This window comes from Mastomys coucha, unplaced genomic scaffold, assembly GCF_008632895.1.
Source record: "Mastomys coucha isolate ucsf_1 unplaced genomic scaffold, UCSF_Mcou_1 pScaffold8, whole genome shotgun sequence".
In the NCBI taxonomy this organism is placed as follows: Eukaryota; Metazoa; Chordata; class Mammalia; order Rodentia; family Muridae; genus Mastomys; species Mastomys coucha.
In genome coordinates this window covers 57,416,135-57,433,387 of record NW_022196914.1, presented here as the reverse complement: position 1 = coordinate 57,433,387, position 17,253 = coordinate 57,416,135, and the positions used below count along the sequence as shown (strand labels likewise).

Here is a 17,253-nt window from a genome sequence, read left to right as displayed (position 1 = left end):
GGAACTCACTCTGTAGACAAGGCTGGCCTTGAACTCAGAAATCCACCTGCCTCTGCCTCCCAAGTGCTGGGATTAAAGGCGTGCACCACCACTGCCCAGCTCTGCAATTCTTATAAGCAGAAATTTGTGTTTTATTTTTATGTATGCTTTCCAAAATCATGTGAGCATAACTCTCATACAATAAATTATAAGTAATGGCTAGTATTACCTATCTTTTCATAAATTCTCAATATATATTTATTATTTTAATTATATGTCAACATCTACAAACATTTTTTACATTTATTTAGTGTGTGTGTGTACACTGGAAGACAGAAGACAAGTTTTGGAAGTTGGTTCTCTCTTACCATCTGGATTCTAGGGCTGGAACCCAGGTTGTCATGTCTCTTTAAATTAGAGATGGTAAAGTAATCTTTGCATTGCCATTTATTAAATGCATCATAGTAAAACTACAAAATATGAAATTGTAAAACAAATAAAAAACCAAGGCCTATCTCTTTACATAGTAAATCACTTATGATTACAAAAGCAAAAAGAAGGTCTAAATTTGTGCTCAGGCTGAAATTGTACCTTTAGGTTCCATTAAAGATACTACCTTTGTGCCAACTTTCCTGTCTAGCTCACATTGTAGATCTTGCTTATATAGGTAGATCTTCAACAATGGACTATGACATATTCAAAATAATGAAGATGGTATTTTACTTAAGTTTGTGTCCAATAAACTTAGTAGTTTTTATCTGAAAATATCAGCTATCAGATCAACCTATCTATATGTAAATGATATTTATTGAGCAATAGTGAGGTTCTGTGCTGTGGATAGCCCTGGGGTTGCTTATAATTTGATGTTAATTCTGTTTTCCTGGGAAGGGTTGTGAACCAGGAATTAGTCATGTACTCAGGTGACTTTTTGTGAACCATCCCCTAATAAATAAAGGAGCCAATCACTGGGCAAGTGGGCGGGACTTTCAGGTTGGATAGGGGAAGAGAGGAAGCAAGGGAGAAAGGGTCCTTTTGGACAGGGATAGTGTGAGGACAAGATGTAGCTACTAGTGTCTCCCGGTTTTAGTGGTGGATCTATCAGGATTTGCCACCAGAGGATTTAGATTTAATAAGATTTTGGAATTCATATTTTAAATGACCATACTGTAATGACCATTGCTTTCTGCCATCCTAGCATCTTTGAAGGTCAGGCAAGTTCCTGCTTCTAAACTACGGAAACAGATTACTGTGGCTTCCTGGGAACAGGACTTCTAAACAGCAAATATGTCTGGAAGGCTATGATGCAAGGCCATTTTTGCTGGCTATAAACAGGGTCTCCAGAAACAGACCACTTGGTTCTTCATAAAATTGAAAGTGTTTATGCCCAAGATGAAACTGAATTCTAATCAGGCAAGAGATGTGCTTATGTGTATAAACCAAAAAACAACACATTGAGCCTGGAGGCCAACTGAACAAAGACAAAACAGTGTGGGGAAAGGTAACCTGGCCCATAGAAACAGCAGCATGATTCATGCCAAATTCCAAATTGTGTAGCAACCTTCCTGCTAATGAATGTCATCAGACACAGACTATGTGATGCCATACCCCTTCTGGATTTACACTAATGAAAAACAAATAGATAAAAGTGGATTAGTGTTCTTGTAAAAAAAAAAAATTAGGATTTTGGTTGTTGTGCCTAGTGATTGAGTTACCCATTGTTTCTGAACTAAGTTTGAGTTGTGTTTTCCTTCACATGCTGGCTCCTCTGAGTTCCAGAGAGAAAGGTACGGCAGCAAAGCATGGGTTTGCCTGGTGTGCACCACAAAGGCATGGGTTTTGAAGCATGGTGCTGGCGTGGTAGCAACCTGACAGTGGGAACTTAGTGAGCTGGGTAGAGATTTTGGAGCTCTGAGTCAGAGAGTCTCCACGAGATAAGGACAGGCCAGCCATTGCTGCCAGTGCATATCTGGCCAGCCTGCCGGGGCAGAGGGTAGCAGGGTGTAATGTGGGAAGTTGCTATTTCATTTTTAATATTTCCCACAACAAGGTTCACCACAAAATCTAACATTATATGTGAGACTCAAGGCAGTTAAGCCAGTAACATTTGTTGTTCTCTATGTGGGCTCTAGAGTCTTCTTGAACTACATATTCTCAAATGTGAATGAAGACACAACAGAGTCTGCGGGAAAAATATTCAAAGGCTCAAGCAGGGTAGAAAGGACAGAGGCTAGTGTGCACTTCCTTGGTCAGTGCAGACAACTGAGAGTTAATCACACAGCGTATTTTCTTGACTAATCCTGTATATCTGACATTGTCATGAAAACACGCATTCAATCCATGTCTGTATCCAATGGCTGGCTATTTGAAGGGATGGTATTCTCCAGGCTGAAGCATGAATGGACTTCCACGTCACTTACCGCAGGAAGGCTCTCACTCCTCTTTTCTTTATGTGAGGGGACAGGAGAACCAATTGCTTTGCCATTGTCACAGATAAACTGCTTACATCTTTTTGGCCGAACAGCAGGAATTTTTACTTAAAAAATAAGTTAGAAAATAAGAATCAGTTTGAATTGAAAAGGAAGAAAAGAATAAGATTACAATTATTATTTTATTGCTAGGTAGCTTCTCATAATTAATTATGACAACATTTTATGAGCATTTATCACATACTAGATTATTTGCTGGTGTATTATCCTATTTAATATTAAAATATTCACAAGAACCCCTTGAAGTAGGAAGTTTGCTATAAATTTTATTAGAAAAACTGAAATGTCAGAGTTCAGGAAATCTGGCACACAGTTAATTCTGAAACTAGATGTTATCTTATGTTCTTAACAACTGATTCAATGATCTATAGTACTCTTGGTTTTTTCTTCCTATTATGAGTTCCTTTTGCCCATATTATCATTTTTTCTATGTTCCTCATTCCTCTGAGCACCCAACCAAATATACATTCAAGAATAAGTAGACATAGGAGTCCCAATATGTCCAAATGCCAAGATTCCCTAGTGTGCTAAGCTCAGTCAAATCATGAAAGCTGGGTCTTCAGGGATGGCTTAGAAAGGGAAAAAAAAAAAACTCAATGGGGCTCCAAGAAAGAAAAGAGTTCTAGTCGTCCTGATCTTGATCTGCATGTGATCTAGATCACTAAAAGTTGCATACTGAATAATTTTGGTTTTAATCAGTCACAGTGAAATTCATCTACCCTTGAAAATCAACAGCTGGTGATAAGCATGGTAAGCTAGAACATATCTGCTCTCACTCCTCCATTCTCCACAGCAAGAGCAGATGCGTTACTGTCTTCTGAGTTAAGGTTCAACCATGGGGAAAAGGAAAAAAAAAAAACAATTCTCTTTTAAAACTTTATAAAGTAGAAAGTATTTCAAAATTATTTGATAAATTTTTGCCTAGCTATACATTTTCTTGAAATATTCTTCTTACTACAAATCTAATAATTTCATGATCATTCATTATATATTTTAAGAGAATGGACTTTTAGCTGCGAGGACTTCAATATAATGCCACCCTTTTTTCTGCTCTTTTAGAAATAAATCAGCAGCTTGATTTCAATTATGTCTCTATCTCAAAACAAAGGTAGGGAGATTAATGTTTGACTAGCAGTTGGTGTATGTTTCACCTTAGTAACTCCAATCCAATAGCACCATCCAGGCTTGCTATCATAGCTTAGTAATAAAGGTTTTCCTAACATACACATGCACAATCCCTGGGCTGGATCCCTAACACTAAACTTATAAACTCCAGGTTCATGGGAATTGTGGAAGAGAAAAACATATCTATGGAAGGAATAATTTCAAATGTGTAATATTTGACAAAAGGATAAATCTGCCTTTCATTGAAATACTCTACTGCCCCTTTCTCCTTGTTGCTCATGTATTACACATCAAGCTCATCCATCCTATGCCACTAGCGCTCACAACTTGCTCAAACTTCCTTTGTTATCCACAGAGTTCCTCACTGACTTCCTCTTCCCTACACACAGGTCCCATATACCTTTCAATTCTAAACATCCACATACAGTTTCTAAATCTCCAATTTCTCCCCAAATTGAACATCATTACTTTATACCCTCTGGGCAATACAGATGTTAACAGCTGCCCATTATCCATTGTTATTTAGACAATACATTATAGTTAGGGTGCCACTTATCTCTACCCAGAAAGGTACTCCAGACTCAGAAATGTTTTGGTTTGCATTTTTTAGCCTTAAGATGGTGCAAGAGTAGTAAACATTTCATAGAAAACTAAGTGGATTTGGGGTCTCCCCTAGCAATCAAGATGTACCGATCCTCTCTCTTGGTGTACAGGCTATAAGCTGCAGCTTCGGGTCAGCCAAGCAACCCTAAAGTGAAGAACTGGTGCTCTTCAGGGTTTTGTGTTATTAGGCTATGTGCCCAATGGCCAGCTGGTGTCTTCCTGAATAACAACATGTGAGGATACAGAAGTCCATAACCTCCAGAAGGTCCCATAACAATCCAAACAGGTGGTTTCTACAAGACCAGTAACAACAGATGGAACCATTCAGTGGGCTACAGCAGAGTTCCTGGACCCAGAGACTAGATTTCCAGAAGGATTAAAACATTCAGGCATTAGGTAAGTACCTGACTGCATTGCCCCTCAGGGAAATTTCTATATAAAGTAAAAGATTTAAAAAAAATTTAGATAAAATATTATGACAATTTTATTAAAATAGCATCCTTTGTACTAAAAAATTAAAAAGGAAGGTGGCAAAAGAAAAACTAATATTAATATATGATCTATAAATTTTATTATATTTAGAGATTTATTTATTTTTTATTTTATGTATATAGGTGTTTTGTCTCCATATATGTCACTGTGCCCAGTATATGCAATGCCTGCAGAGGCCAAAAGAGCACCAGAGACCCTGGAACTGGAGTTACAGATCACCGGTAGCCACCATGTGAGTGCTGTGAATCAAACCTGGGTCCTCTGGAACAGCAGCTAGTACTTTTAACTGCTGAGCCATTGCTTTAGCCCCTAAATCAAATTTTAGAATACTAATTTCTAAAAAAAAAAAAAAAAAGCATTTTAAAGAGTTTAACGAACAGAAGGACTCCCCTCACCCCCAGTTAGGAAATAACACTACACTATATATGCAAAAATTTTACTTTGCTAAGCAGAGACATATATACCTGTATAAAAAAGAAAGCAATATTGACATGTATACCTAGATCTGTAGAGTTCCTCTTCTCTCCATTAGTGGACTCAATAGCACCATAGGATTTTAGTAGTTCTTTCATTTTTTCATCATCTGCTTCATCCAAAGCAGTCCTCTGTTTCTGATCTTTCTGACTAGGATTTGCTCCATGTTCTAAGAGTATCTCAGCTGCCTGAAAGGTAAGTTTTTAAAGTTATATATACATATATCTGGTTTTATCTTAAGATATCACCACTAAGCACATATCTTCAAGGTATGGACAAGAAACATTTTGAGTAAATTTGATATGGTAATAGTGACTTTGATTGAGCCTGACTGGCCCACAGTATGCTGCTTCCCTGAGTGGTACAGGTAATGTCACTTCTAGTCACTTCTGCCCAGAATTATTTCTGTCCCCCAAAAGTAACTGCAAACCATGTGCCCTTGTTGAGTATCTAAAACACAGTGAAAATGAGTAACATTATTCTTTATTAAATTAATTCAAATTCAAATAGCAAAATGTAGCTCATAGCTACTGTACTGGACAACACAGGTGTACACAGTACAGATTCAGTCATTTGTATAAAAATGTGGGCTCACTGATACAGTCCTATTGTACAGCCCAACTAGCAGGGAGATGGAGTAAAGAAGATGGTAAGCCTTGCTTCTGGACTACATTACAGTACATTTATACTACAAGTTACCAATGAAGTATATTTGGATGAAATAGTTAATGAAGTTCTACTTGGATGAGCATTTCAGGTAAATTAATTTACCAACCTAATATCTACTCTAAAATTCTCTCTATAGAAATGCATATTCTAGTAGTTATGATCATAAGATATCAAAGATGGAGGTAGCACTTACAAATGATCTATTCTAACCCCATCATTTTACAAAAAGAAAACATATGACCAAGCATTTCTAACATAAATAAGGTTACCCTCAGCTCCTCAAAGCTGGGTGTTAGAAAGGCTAGAGAACTGGATCAGTAGATAAAGGTGCTTGCTGCCAAGCCTGATAACCTGAGTTTGATACCTGGGATGCACATAGTAGAAGAAAATCTAGTACTACAGGTTATCCTTGAACTTCTGTGCATGCCATGAGTACACTACAAGTGCCCACACATATAGGCCCCATACACATAAATGAGTGTAATAAGAATTAAACTAAACTAAAACAGAAAGTTGCATGTTAACATGGTGGTGAATTACAACTGTTTGTGGCTCTAGCTCCAAGCGATCCAGTATGTCTTCTGATCTCAACAGGGCCTGCACACGTGTGGTGCACAAATACACTTGGGCACACACACAGATAAAATAAAAAAAAATCAAAGTAAGTTTAAAAGAAGTTGTGTGTTAGAAGTTTGTAATTTAACAAAATTAAGAATAGCTAACAATTAGAATATACTATGAGTGAATCAGGCCAAGAGCCAGAGGTCCCAAAACTATGGAAACACCTGACAGCAAAAATATGGTCAGGATTTGAGTAAAATAGATGCACACTATGTGACAACAGATTTTATCTTTCTGCTTATACAATGATAAAGAGACAAAGGAGACATTTAAAAGCCTATGAGTCAAGAGAAATTACTATTTATCATAAATATGACTTAGGAAATACAGCTTCCCCTAATCTGAGTCATGTTCTTTTATTTTACTCATGTCTTTGAAGGTTTTTTTTTTTTTTTTGAAGTTTTCATAGTCTAACTTACCAGAGTCAGTAAGTAATGCCTTTAGATTCTACTTAAGAAATATTTGCCTACTTGAAAAATCAGGACATTTTCTTCTCTTTTCTTTTAGGTTGTCTTAATTAACTCTTTCAGGCCCATGATCCATTTAAAGTTAGTTTTTATATATAATTAAAGGGCTTCTAAAATTTGCAAATAAAAATCTAAAAATTTCAATTCTATCCAACTCACCTTTGTATCACTGTCAAAAATCAACTGATCACATTTGTGGGTCTATTTCTACATGCTGCTTTCTTTCCAATTGATTTGTGTATAAAACTCAGTGGTTCTTAATTGGGGTGGTTTCTTTTTGTCCCCCAGAGCATGTATTCAGCAGGATATATTCATCAATGTCTGGAAACATTCTGGTTCTTACAAGCAGAGGCTGTGGAAGCTACTGGCATTGAGTGGGTAGAGCTCAGCCATGCTGATAAACATCCTGTTTATGTTTATGTACACGGTAGCACTCCACAACAAAGGAACATTCAGCTCCAAATGGCAGTGGTGTTATTGCTGAGATATGCTGGCCCGATTGCTTTTCTTTATTATTATAGGTATAGAATAAGTAGCCACAGCTCTATAAATGGTATGAACTATCTAAGACTGAATTTTTAAAACTGTCTCAGCTATTTCACATTCTTTTCAGTTCCATGTAAATTTCAAAATAAGTTTATTAATTTCTATGAAAATCTCTGTTGAGATCTTGAATTTCATTGACTCTATTTGCTAATTAAGTTAAGAACAAACATATAAGCAATAGTAAGTATTTTAATCCATGGACAAAGTTCATCTTTCAAAATAATCAGGTATTTTCTGTTTTCAGTCTATTAATTTGATAAATTACACTGACTTTCAAAAGAATAATCTTATATTCTTGATATAAACTCTGTTTGTTCATATTATAGTTGTATAAATTTCTAAAGCCAACATTATGTTTTAGCAATTTTTCCAAGTATGTTCTTTTTCTTAGCTTAAGTTTAATTATAACTTAATTGTATTTAAAACACAGCATTACTTTTTATAAGAGACATTTCTCTATTAAAACCATTTTTAGGTTTATATATTATAGTTTCAGACAAGTTATTGTTTATCGGGCTAAGAATTTTACTGTTTTCCAAATTTTAAATTTTTAATTAGATTTCTTAGAATACAAAACAATAGGTTTCATTATGAAATTTTCATGCATGTATATTACTGAGCTTTGCTCTCTCTCTCTCTCTCTCTCTCTCTCTCTCTCTCTCTCACACACACACACACACACACACACACACCCCACTTCCTTTCCTCATCCCTCCTCCTCTCTGGCTGGTTTCCTTCTTGCCCTAGTGGTCCCACATATATATATATATAATTAAATCTAGATTCTGGATATGAGAGTAAATATGATTATTTTTATTTTTTCCCATTACCTTCCTGTATTCCCTCTTCCTTCCTCTCTTTATAAGTCTTTTCTCCCCTTTAGTCCTCTTACTTTCATGTACTAGGTATATATGTACACACATATACATATACACATATATGCAAACAGATACATTCATGTATATCATGTATATATATTTAATCTAGAGTCTATATATGACATTAAAGATACAGTATTTATCCTACCGACTTAATGGATTATGTCTTCAAAGAGGGCATCGGATCTCTTTACAGATGGTTGTGAGCTAGCAACCATGTAATTGCTAGGAATTGAACTCAAGACCTCTGGAAGAAATCAGTGCTCTTAGCTGCTGAGCCATCTCGCTAGCCTAGTATTTATTCTTCTGAATATGGCACTTTCTATTTTTCTGCCAACACATAATTTCATTCTTTACAGCTGAATAAAATTCCACTGAGTATATATACCAATCGTTTCTATCACTCCTCTGCTGATGGATATGCAGGCTGATTTCCCCTCTTTTGCTTTGTTTAACCATGTGCTTTCTGCCACTATTCTATACACCACATGCCTAAAGCAATAGCTACTCAACCGCAGACTAAATCTCTGATACCGTGAACCAAATATAAAAATTTTCTCTTTATATAATAATTCATTCAAGTATGTGTTACAGTTACACAAAGCTGACTATCAGTGTTTGGTTCATTTACGCTGGAAATTATAACTAGTAAAGCTGGGTTTATTTATTTACTAGTGGTTTTTGACACAGGGGTCTTAGCTGAAGGGAAACAAAACCACACATAACTAAACAGCAGAGCACTCTGGGGCAGCACAGTCCCCCCTCCTCTGCCTCTGGACACACTGTCTTGCCCCCTTTTCTGCTCTTTTCATAACAGGTGGGTGAAGGGACCAGAAGCCACTACGCCTTGGTGTCAATGGGACATTTTTAATTTGTCACATATCTTTTCTAATAGTAAACAATTTTATTACCTGAATTTTACAATAGACTATTTCAATTTCTCACAACTCATGTATTTTGGTCACTCTTTACTTTTACTTTACTTGAATACATGAGTCCCACAGTACAATATTATTTTCTTCCAAGCATTTAGCTTTTTCTTTTGAAGATAGTTACAAAGTGAAATTCTTTAAGTCTACATAATTATCACATCTAGAATCTCATCCTTTATAATCTAAGTTTCCTTGTAGTGCAGTCTTTCTTCTTACTAAAGAACTTTGACATTAGGAAATTACTACTTTATTGTATGAATATGGGTATTTTGCTGCATACTATTTTTACGTGCATTTGCATTTTGCTTTCTATGCACCATAAACACACAGTGCCCTCAAGGGCATCTGATTATCTGAAACTGTACTTGCAGATAGTTGTGAGCTGCCATGTGAGTACTCAGATCCTTTGGAAGGTATAGTCTGTGCTCTTAACCACTGAGCCATTATTCTGTCTTATACTTTAATATTTTGAATGCAACAAATTAGGAAATGAATTCTCTTAGCCCTTGTTTATTCAAAAGGTCTGTGCTCCATATTCACTGATTAAAAAATTAGGAAAGGGTGCAGACATGGGTCACCCGTTAAAAGTCTAGATCCACATCCAAAAAGATTCAAGTAAAACATACTACCATCTGTAACTCCAGTTCTAAAGGTTCTGATGCCCTCTTCTGGCCTCCTAGGGCACTGCATATATTTGATGCACAGACATAAATGCAGGCAAAACACTAATATACATAAAATAAATAAAATCTCAAAAAGGGAGGGTGGTAATACGGATTCCTGTGGTATTCTTGCCAGCTACTTTAGCTCAATCAGTAAATGAGCCTGAGTAAATGAGTAAGAGAGCCTGTCTCAAAACTAAAACGGAGAATGACTAAGCAGGAAACTTGCTATTGACCTCTGGGTTCCACAGGTATGCAAACTGACTTACACATAGACCTACACACACATATATACACACACACACTACCACCACCACCACCATCACCACCAACAACAACATCAAAAACATTGGGTACTGAGTCACTCTAAATAGCTTCATTAAGCAGAAACACTGGATACATATTAATACCTTTGTTTAGGAAGAGAATGATATCCTGTGAAGAATAGACCACAAGACAATACTCACATAGATACCTCCATATTACACCTGTCTTTCTTTTATAGTTCATACCTATATCATTAATACAGTGATGTGATCAATCTTAGACATGATTATCACTATATACTAAGCTCTATATGTTATTTAAAAATACATCTCCAGTTGTCCAATACAAATAGCAATGATATAATTAATTTTTTAAATGTGCTCTTTTATTTTTAAGATAATAGTCTAAAAATTGATTTCTCCACTATTAAATGTTGAAATTTATTTATGTGGCTGAGAATGTCACCATGTAGTATTTATACCCATAACAATAATCCCCCATCCAGTTAATTGATCAGATAATAAAAAGTTTTCCCCACTTAGTTACAACTCACCAATTTGGGTTACTAGCCAGATCTGGTAAAACAACATATTCTTAAAAATTTGCTCATTCTTTCTTATTTTAAATACATGGAAGTCCAAAGAGCTCTTCAAAAGAAGCCTACCTACCTTGCTCTTAATGTTAGTTCATATCTCCTATCTCTGTAAATATAAATTCAGTAACATATGACTATACTTAGGCTGAAATAGTATGGGAAAATCTACAAAGTTATTATTACTGTGCTCTTAAAACTATATATCTACTCAAGAGAGTTTCAAAAAAATTAGTGTCCATGTATGTGTATGTACATGTATATATGGTTGAGTGTGAGAGCAGATATGTGCATGTGAATATAAAGGCCAGAGGTCATCCTTCAATGTCATTCATTGTAAGTCTTGGATCTTGCTTTTTGAGACAGGGTCTCTGGTCTCTGAGACAGGGACACTAGAGTCTGGTGCATCCTAGTTAGGCAAGGGAGTGTGGTAAGTGGGCCACAGAGAACTGCCTACTTCCATTTCCTCAACATTGGGTTTTTCCTTATGTGGGTTCTAGGAATGGAACTCAGGTCCTCGTGTTTGTCTTCTGACTGAGTCGTGTCCTCAGCCCTATGTTATTTTTGGTAATAGTAAGATTTCTCCTCCCTAGATTTGTCAAAAAGATAAGAGGACGAAGAAAAAGAAGAAGGAAGAAGGATACTGATGATGAGTTTAAAACTAGTGAGTTCTGGGGCAGGAGAGATGTCTCAGTGGTTAAGAGCACTGGCTACTCTTTTAGGAAGATCCAGGTAGGATTCCAAACAACCAAAGGGTAGTTAACAACTGTCTGTTTTAGGGAATCTGATGTCCTCTTCTGGTCTCTGAGGGTACTGCATGGATGTGGTACACACCCATTAAATGCAGGTAAAACACTCATACACAAACAACAACAACAACAATAATTTTCTTTTTAAAACCTAGAAACAAAACTCCTGAGTTTTAAGGTCAATATTTGAAATACTGTGTCATTGAAACAATAGCCTTTTAGTTTCCTGTGCATGTTTACTGAATTGCTTGGTAGAAAAAAAGTAAACAACAACATACATCCAAACAGGAATCACTTCATGCTTCCCTTCAAAACTATTGAGAACTTGTAGGTTAGGAAAGAATGCCTCAGAAGGGTGTCGGGCTCACGCTATCTCCCAGCACACAGGTGGTTGAGGCAGAAGCATTCTAAATTTGAGGCTAGCATTGGGTGCATATTAAGATCCTGTCTCAAAATCCAAATGTCTGTCACATGCATCACCACTAATATTAGACTCTTTGTGGAATCATCTTAGACAATTAAAAATAAAATTAGATTCCTAGAATGTTTTCTTCTGACTTACAAGACATGTGACAGACAATGGAAAAAGAAGTCATTACTGTATGTACTGATTTTCTAATCCCCACACAACATTGTATCTTCATTCATAATTTTAGCAGACTTTAAGACCATTTATTAGTATAAGCAACCACTTTAGTTCTCACTTTAAATATTTTAATTTTTTCACTCATTTTCCTAAGAAAATAGAAATCTAATTTGACAAGCACCATTACCTTTAAATGATTCCCTGCAGAAGCACCATGTAAAGGCATAATCCCATCTCTATTTTCACAGTTTACATTTGCACCAGCCTTTAATAACTCTATAATTACATCATCAAATCCCCCACTAGATGCCTTATGAAGGGGTGTCCAACCTGAAAAAGAAAAATAATAAAGCTTCTCCATAACTACTAAGATTCATGCAGTATTTTTATTTTGAGGGGTCTTGTGTTAGTGAACTTAATAACTCTATTAAAATACATAAAAATGTACTAAGTATTGAATAAGAAACAATTTTAGAAGTACTGTTTTAAAACATGAGCCTCATTCTGGGAAAAAGGATAATCTATTCCTAAATAGGGTGATAAAGGTGCCAAAACAGAAGCAGGATAAATGCTAAGCATTTCAGCTTTGTTTTGATAATATTTAGCTTTCATATCTCAGATTTGCACTGCTACATTTCTATTTAAAGTGGCACCTGTCTCAGTTAAATCTTTGCATTTCCCTCTTTAAAATTATTTACATAAGATTATTTTATGTATAAGCATAATGTCACAAAAATGATTAAGAGGAAAAGAGGGAGTCCCATAAAGGGAGCAGAGAGTAGACAGGAGTTGGGACATTTGCATTTCCTCCTGGATCAGGGAATGGGATTAGAGCTTCCCAGGGGAAGCCTAACTCCTTGCCTTTCTCACTGTGCATCCTTCTGAATGTCCTCAATTATAAGAACTGTTTCAAAGGAGACAGTCATTGAAACTAAAATGTGGTATAAAAAGAGAGTTCAAACCTAGGTAAGTATCACCAGTATCAAAATTAGGGGCAAAGGAAAAAAAAAAAAACCCAGTATTTCAGTGAGTTCAAATGAAAAAAACAAACAAACAATGAAAAGGCCCCAAACCTGCATTGTCTTTGAGATTCACATCTGCTCCAGCTTCTATTAGCACTTTCACTAGGGAAAGATTTCCTCCTCTGGAAGCCACATGGAGCGGGCTTTCTCCTTTGGCGTTCCTCGTACTGATTCCAGTTGTGTTCACACCTATAATTATATCAAGAAATTCTGAACCTTATTTTCTGCAAAATACTCATTGTTTATAAAGGACCTTAGAAAATACAGATCTACTTCCTGATAATACTATAAACGGGACGCACTACACTAAACATGTAACTATTTTTTTTTAAAATAAAGATGAAGTGTTTATTTTTTGTCACAATTCCAGGTAAGAGACAATCACTGTGTAGGGAGTCACAGGAACAGGAGTCTGAGATACCTGACTAAGAATCTTGCCAACTGATTATATTTAACTATGTAGAAGGTTATATAAAAGATAAAACTCCTGGAAACATTAACAGTTTTAATGATAAAATTGATACTATCTACTGGATACCATATTACCTTTGACTAGATGTCTCCTTCAAGGTGATTCTAAACTGGGAACACATCAGTTAATTTTCAGAATTAATTCATGTTAAGTGAGCTATAAAATAACTTTTTAAAAACTGTATGGTGATTTCTTGGACTGGAAAAATTGTTTGCTGCTTTTGGTTCAAATCCTAGATTGAGAAGAAGTTAACAGTGGTTTGCACTGATTCAAACAACTTGGTTAAACACTTGGTTAAAACAACTTGTTTCAGCTCCACACTCACCTTGCTCTCATTAGTCCTGTCACAATGGAATACATTTTTTCTTTTTCTTTTTTCTTTTGTTTGTTTTTTTGTTTTCGAGACAGGGTTTCTCTGTGTAGCTCTGGCTGTCCTGGAACTCACTCTGTAGACCAGGCTGGCCTCCAACTCAGAAATCCACCTGCCCCTGCCTCCCAAGTGGTGGGATTAAAGGTGTGCGCCACCACTGCCTGGTCATTTTTTTTCCTTAAGATAACCAAGTTCTGGTATTATAGAAACTTTCAGGCTGCCTGTTTTAGTGCATGCCTGCAATCCCAACACTCAGTTGGGAGGCTGAGGCAAAGAATCTTGAGTTCACCTGGGATATATAATGAAAGTCTATCCTTCCTTACAGCTGTTTCTCAATCTGCATGTTCCTGGACCATATGATGCCCAGTAACAAACTGGCCTTTAGATTCTGTTTTTCTTTCCTAGAAAATTCAGTGCAAAATCACCTCTGAAAGAGCCTCTTTTAAAGTCTTTTTTTTTTTTTTTTTTTTTTTTTTTTTTTTTTGCAGTGTAAGTTAGAGAGATTAAGTTGGAATTAAAAACAACGAACAGACCATGTTTTTCTTCATTTCCTCCTTATACTCTGCTACATTACAGTGACTTTTTTATTTTTTGTTTTGTTTTGTTAACTTTCAAAGAAAACACAGAAGAACAGAGGGTAGACTTGAACAAATTTGGGGAAGGGACATTGGAATGTCACTGCTAAAGAGTGAACTGCCTTAGCAGAACGTGGGATGCTCCAGTTCAAGTGCCTGCAAGGAGAATCACGGGGAAAGCCTATCTGATCACAGGCCGTCAGCACTTGGGGCCGTCAGTTATGTGTGGACACAGGAAAACTGACTGAAAGCTGATACAGAGTAAAGCTGGGGCTCCGAGCTCCCTTTTCCAACTCTGAATTGAATGGCAACCACTCACTTTATCTTATACTAAAGCCCTCCTAAAACCCAGGAACCAAAAGGTTTGTTTTCTGCATGAACCATATTAGAGAAGATGGAGACTGACAAAAGGGCCAAACAGGGTTAGGGTAAGAAACAGAAGAATATCCACCACACCAACATCATGGGAACTACACCTAGTGAGTCTTGTCCAGCTCAAACCTACGCCAGAGAGCAAACCTTAAGACACCCTCTTCAGAACTGATGCTTGAAGTTTTACGTACTCTTCTCCCCCTTGAATAATCTCCTCCTAGCCAAAAAGAATACTTCAACACTACGTGCATTTAACTTGATTAGGCCACTGAAGACTACAATACTTGCTATCTACCCACAGATCATTCTCTTGCCTTCAGCTTCTATTTCCTGAAGGCAAACAGTTATATTGGAGAAGTCCTTCCAGCAACAAATTGAAGGTGGCCACCAGTCCATAGGAACTGAGGCCTTTAGTACAACTACATTCAAGAACTAAATTCTGCATTCACATGACGTTAAAGTTCTTCCCTAGTCCAGCCTTTAGGTGAGAGCCAGTCCCAATAGCACCTATATTGAAACCTATTAAAATTACTGTCAAAGGGCCTGGTGAATTAGTGTTCAACTCCTAATCTATAGAGGACAAATGTGTGTGTTGCTTTTAAGAACTATTAAGTTTGTGGTAAACTGTCCTTACCAACATAGGCCACTAGTACACTTAACTGAAGCAGGCTCTGAGGGTAGGACTAGGCAATCTGTATTTTAACAAGCTGACCAGGTGATGCTGACACAAGCTAAGGTTAGAGAACCACTAGATTAAGCATGAAACCCGTCCTGCCCTATTTATTAAATACCAGCAACCTAACATGTTAACTTAAGATACTAGATAAAAGACTATTCTCATCAAATGGATTCTTGAGTTACACAAATTACAATACCTTCAAAACTATTTTCTTGTGTGTTTATGTTGCATGCATGCTGGTGTGCACATGTGCACAAGTATACACATGCCTATGGGTGTAGAGCAGGACACTGGGTGTTTGCCTCTAACAGTTTTTGCCTTCTTGCCTTTACAGGGTTTCTCATCAAACAAGAAGTTCACCACTGGCTGGACTGGCTGACCAGTAAGTTCTTGGGTTCTGCATCTCTATTACAGACATGTGAGGTCATGCTCAGCCTTTTACATTGTTGCTGGTGCTTCAACACATGTATTAATGTTTGCAAAGCATGTGCTCTTACCCACTGAGGCACACATGCACATCTCCATCCCTACACAGATATTTTCTAATGACATTCAGACAAAAATAAAACATAGTCCTTTTTGTGCATTTATCATTCTTTACTGGAAAAATACAAAGAGAAAGGCAGAAAGATACATGGAGAGAGAGAGACTAAATTGTTAACTATAAAGCATTCAAGGGCATGCAAACTAAAAAAATTGGAAGTGAAAAATCTCTCCCGATAGTTCTTACTGTAAACGGTACAAGTTCTATTACCTTCTTCATGGTGTATGCAAATAAGAAGAAAAGAAAAGAACAGAGTAAGATATAAATAATAACAGAAAAGAAGGTATCGCCAGCAGTGATGCCTGTGGACTACAGCACTGACCAGAAAGGCAAAATATCCTTGAAGGTAAAACAGTGGTACTTATACCCTGGTGGTAACTAGAGCAGTCTTATTGGACTTAAAGCCCACTCAATAGGAGGGGTTCATATATAGTACGGTAAACCTAGACAACTAACCATGACTGGTGAGGCCATGGAGCTAGAGGTTAACTTACTATGGCCACTTTCTCTAGCTGTCTTCTTTAACTTATCTTTCTACTCACAGATCAGTGCAGCTCTCACCCCTCATCAAAGCAGCTTCTGTTTGCAGCAGACAGAAACCATGACTGGCCAAAATACAGAGAGAAGGACATATCTACAATACACTTCCAACAGCTAAGGACCAGGAACACTGCAGAAGACGGAGATAAAGGACTGTAAAAGCCAGAGAACTGGGACCTTCCTGTGTATGACACAGAAGCTGCATCCACAGAATCTCTATAATATGGTTACCTAAACAAGACAAAAATGAGAACGCCAGCTGATATGCTGTACTGGCTGGTTCTGTGTGTCAACTTGACACAGCTGGAGTTATCACAGAGAAAGGAGACTCCCTTGAGGACATGCCTCCATGAGATCCAGCTGTAAGGTATTTTCTCAATTAGTGATCAGGGGGAAGGCCCATTGTGGGTGGTGTCATCCCTGGACTGGAAGTCCTCGGTTCTATAAGAAAGCAGGCTGAGCAAGCCAGGGAAGCAATCCAGTAAGTAACATTGTATCAGCTCCTGCCTCCAAGTTCCTGCCCTGTGTGAGTTCCTGTCCTGACTTCCTTT

At 37.0% G+C, this 17,253-nt stretch overlaps 1 protein-coding gene across 8 annotated transcripts in view; it reads right to left on the bottom strand.

Moving 5' to 3' along the window:
• Nucleotides 1-17,253, bottom strand: part of Ankrd31 (ankyrin repeat domain 31) — a 207,245-nt gene that overhangs the window by 93,859 nt on the left and 96,133 nt on the right. For all 8 annotated transcript variants that reach the window (XM_031360124.1, XM_031360123.1, XM_031360125.1 and 5 more), the window contains 4 exons: nucleotides 13,202-13,339; nucleotides 12,316-12,458; nucleotides 5,185-5,347; nucleotides 2,397-2,512 (listed from right to left, as the gene is read on the bottom strand). In XM_031360124.1, coding sequence (XP_031215984.1) covers nucleotides 2,397-2,512; nucleotides 5,185-5,347; nucleotides 12,316-12,458; nucleotides 13,202-13,339 — 560 coding nt within the window. The remainder of the gene's footprint in view (nucleotides 1-2,396; nucleotides 2,513-5,184; nucleotides 5,348-12,315; nucleotides 12,459-13,201; nucleotides 13,340-17,253) is intronic.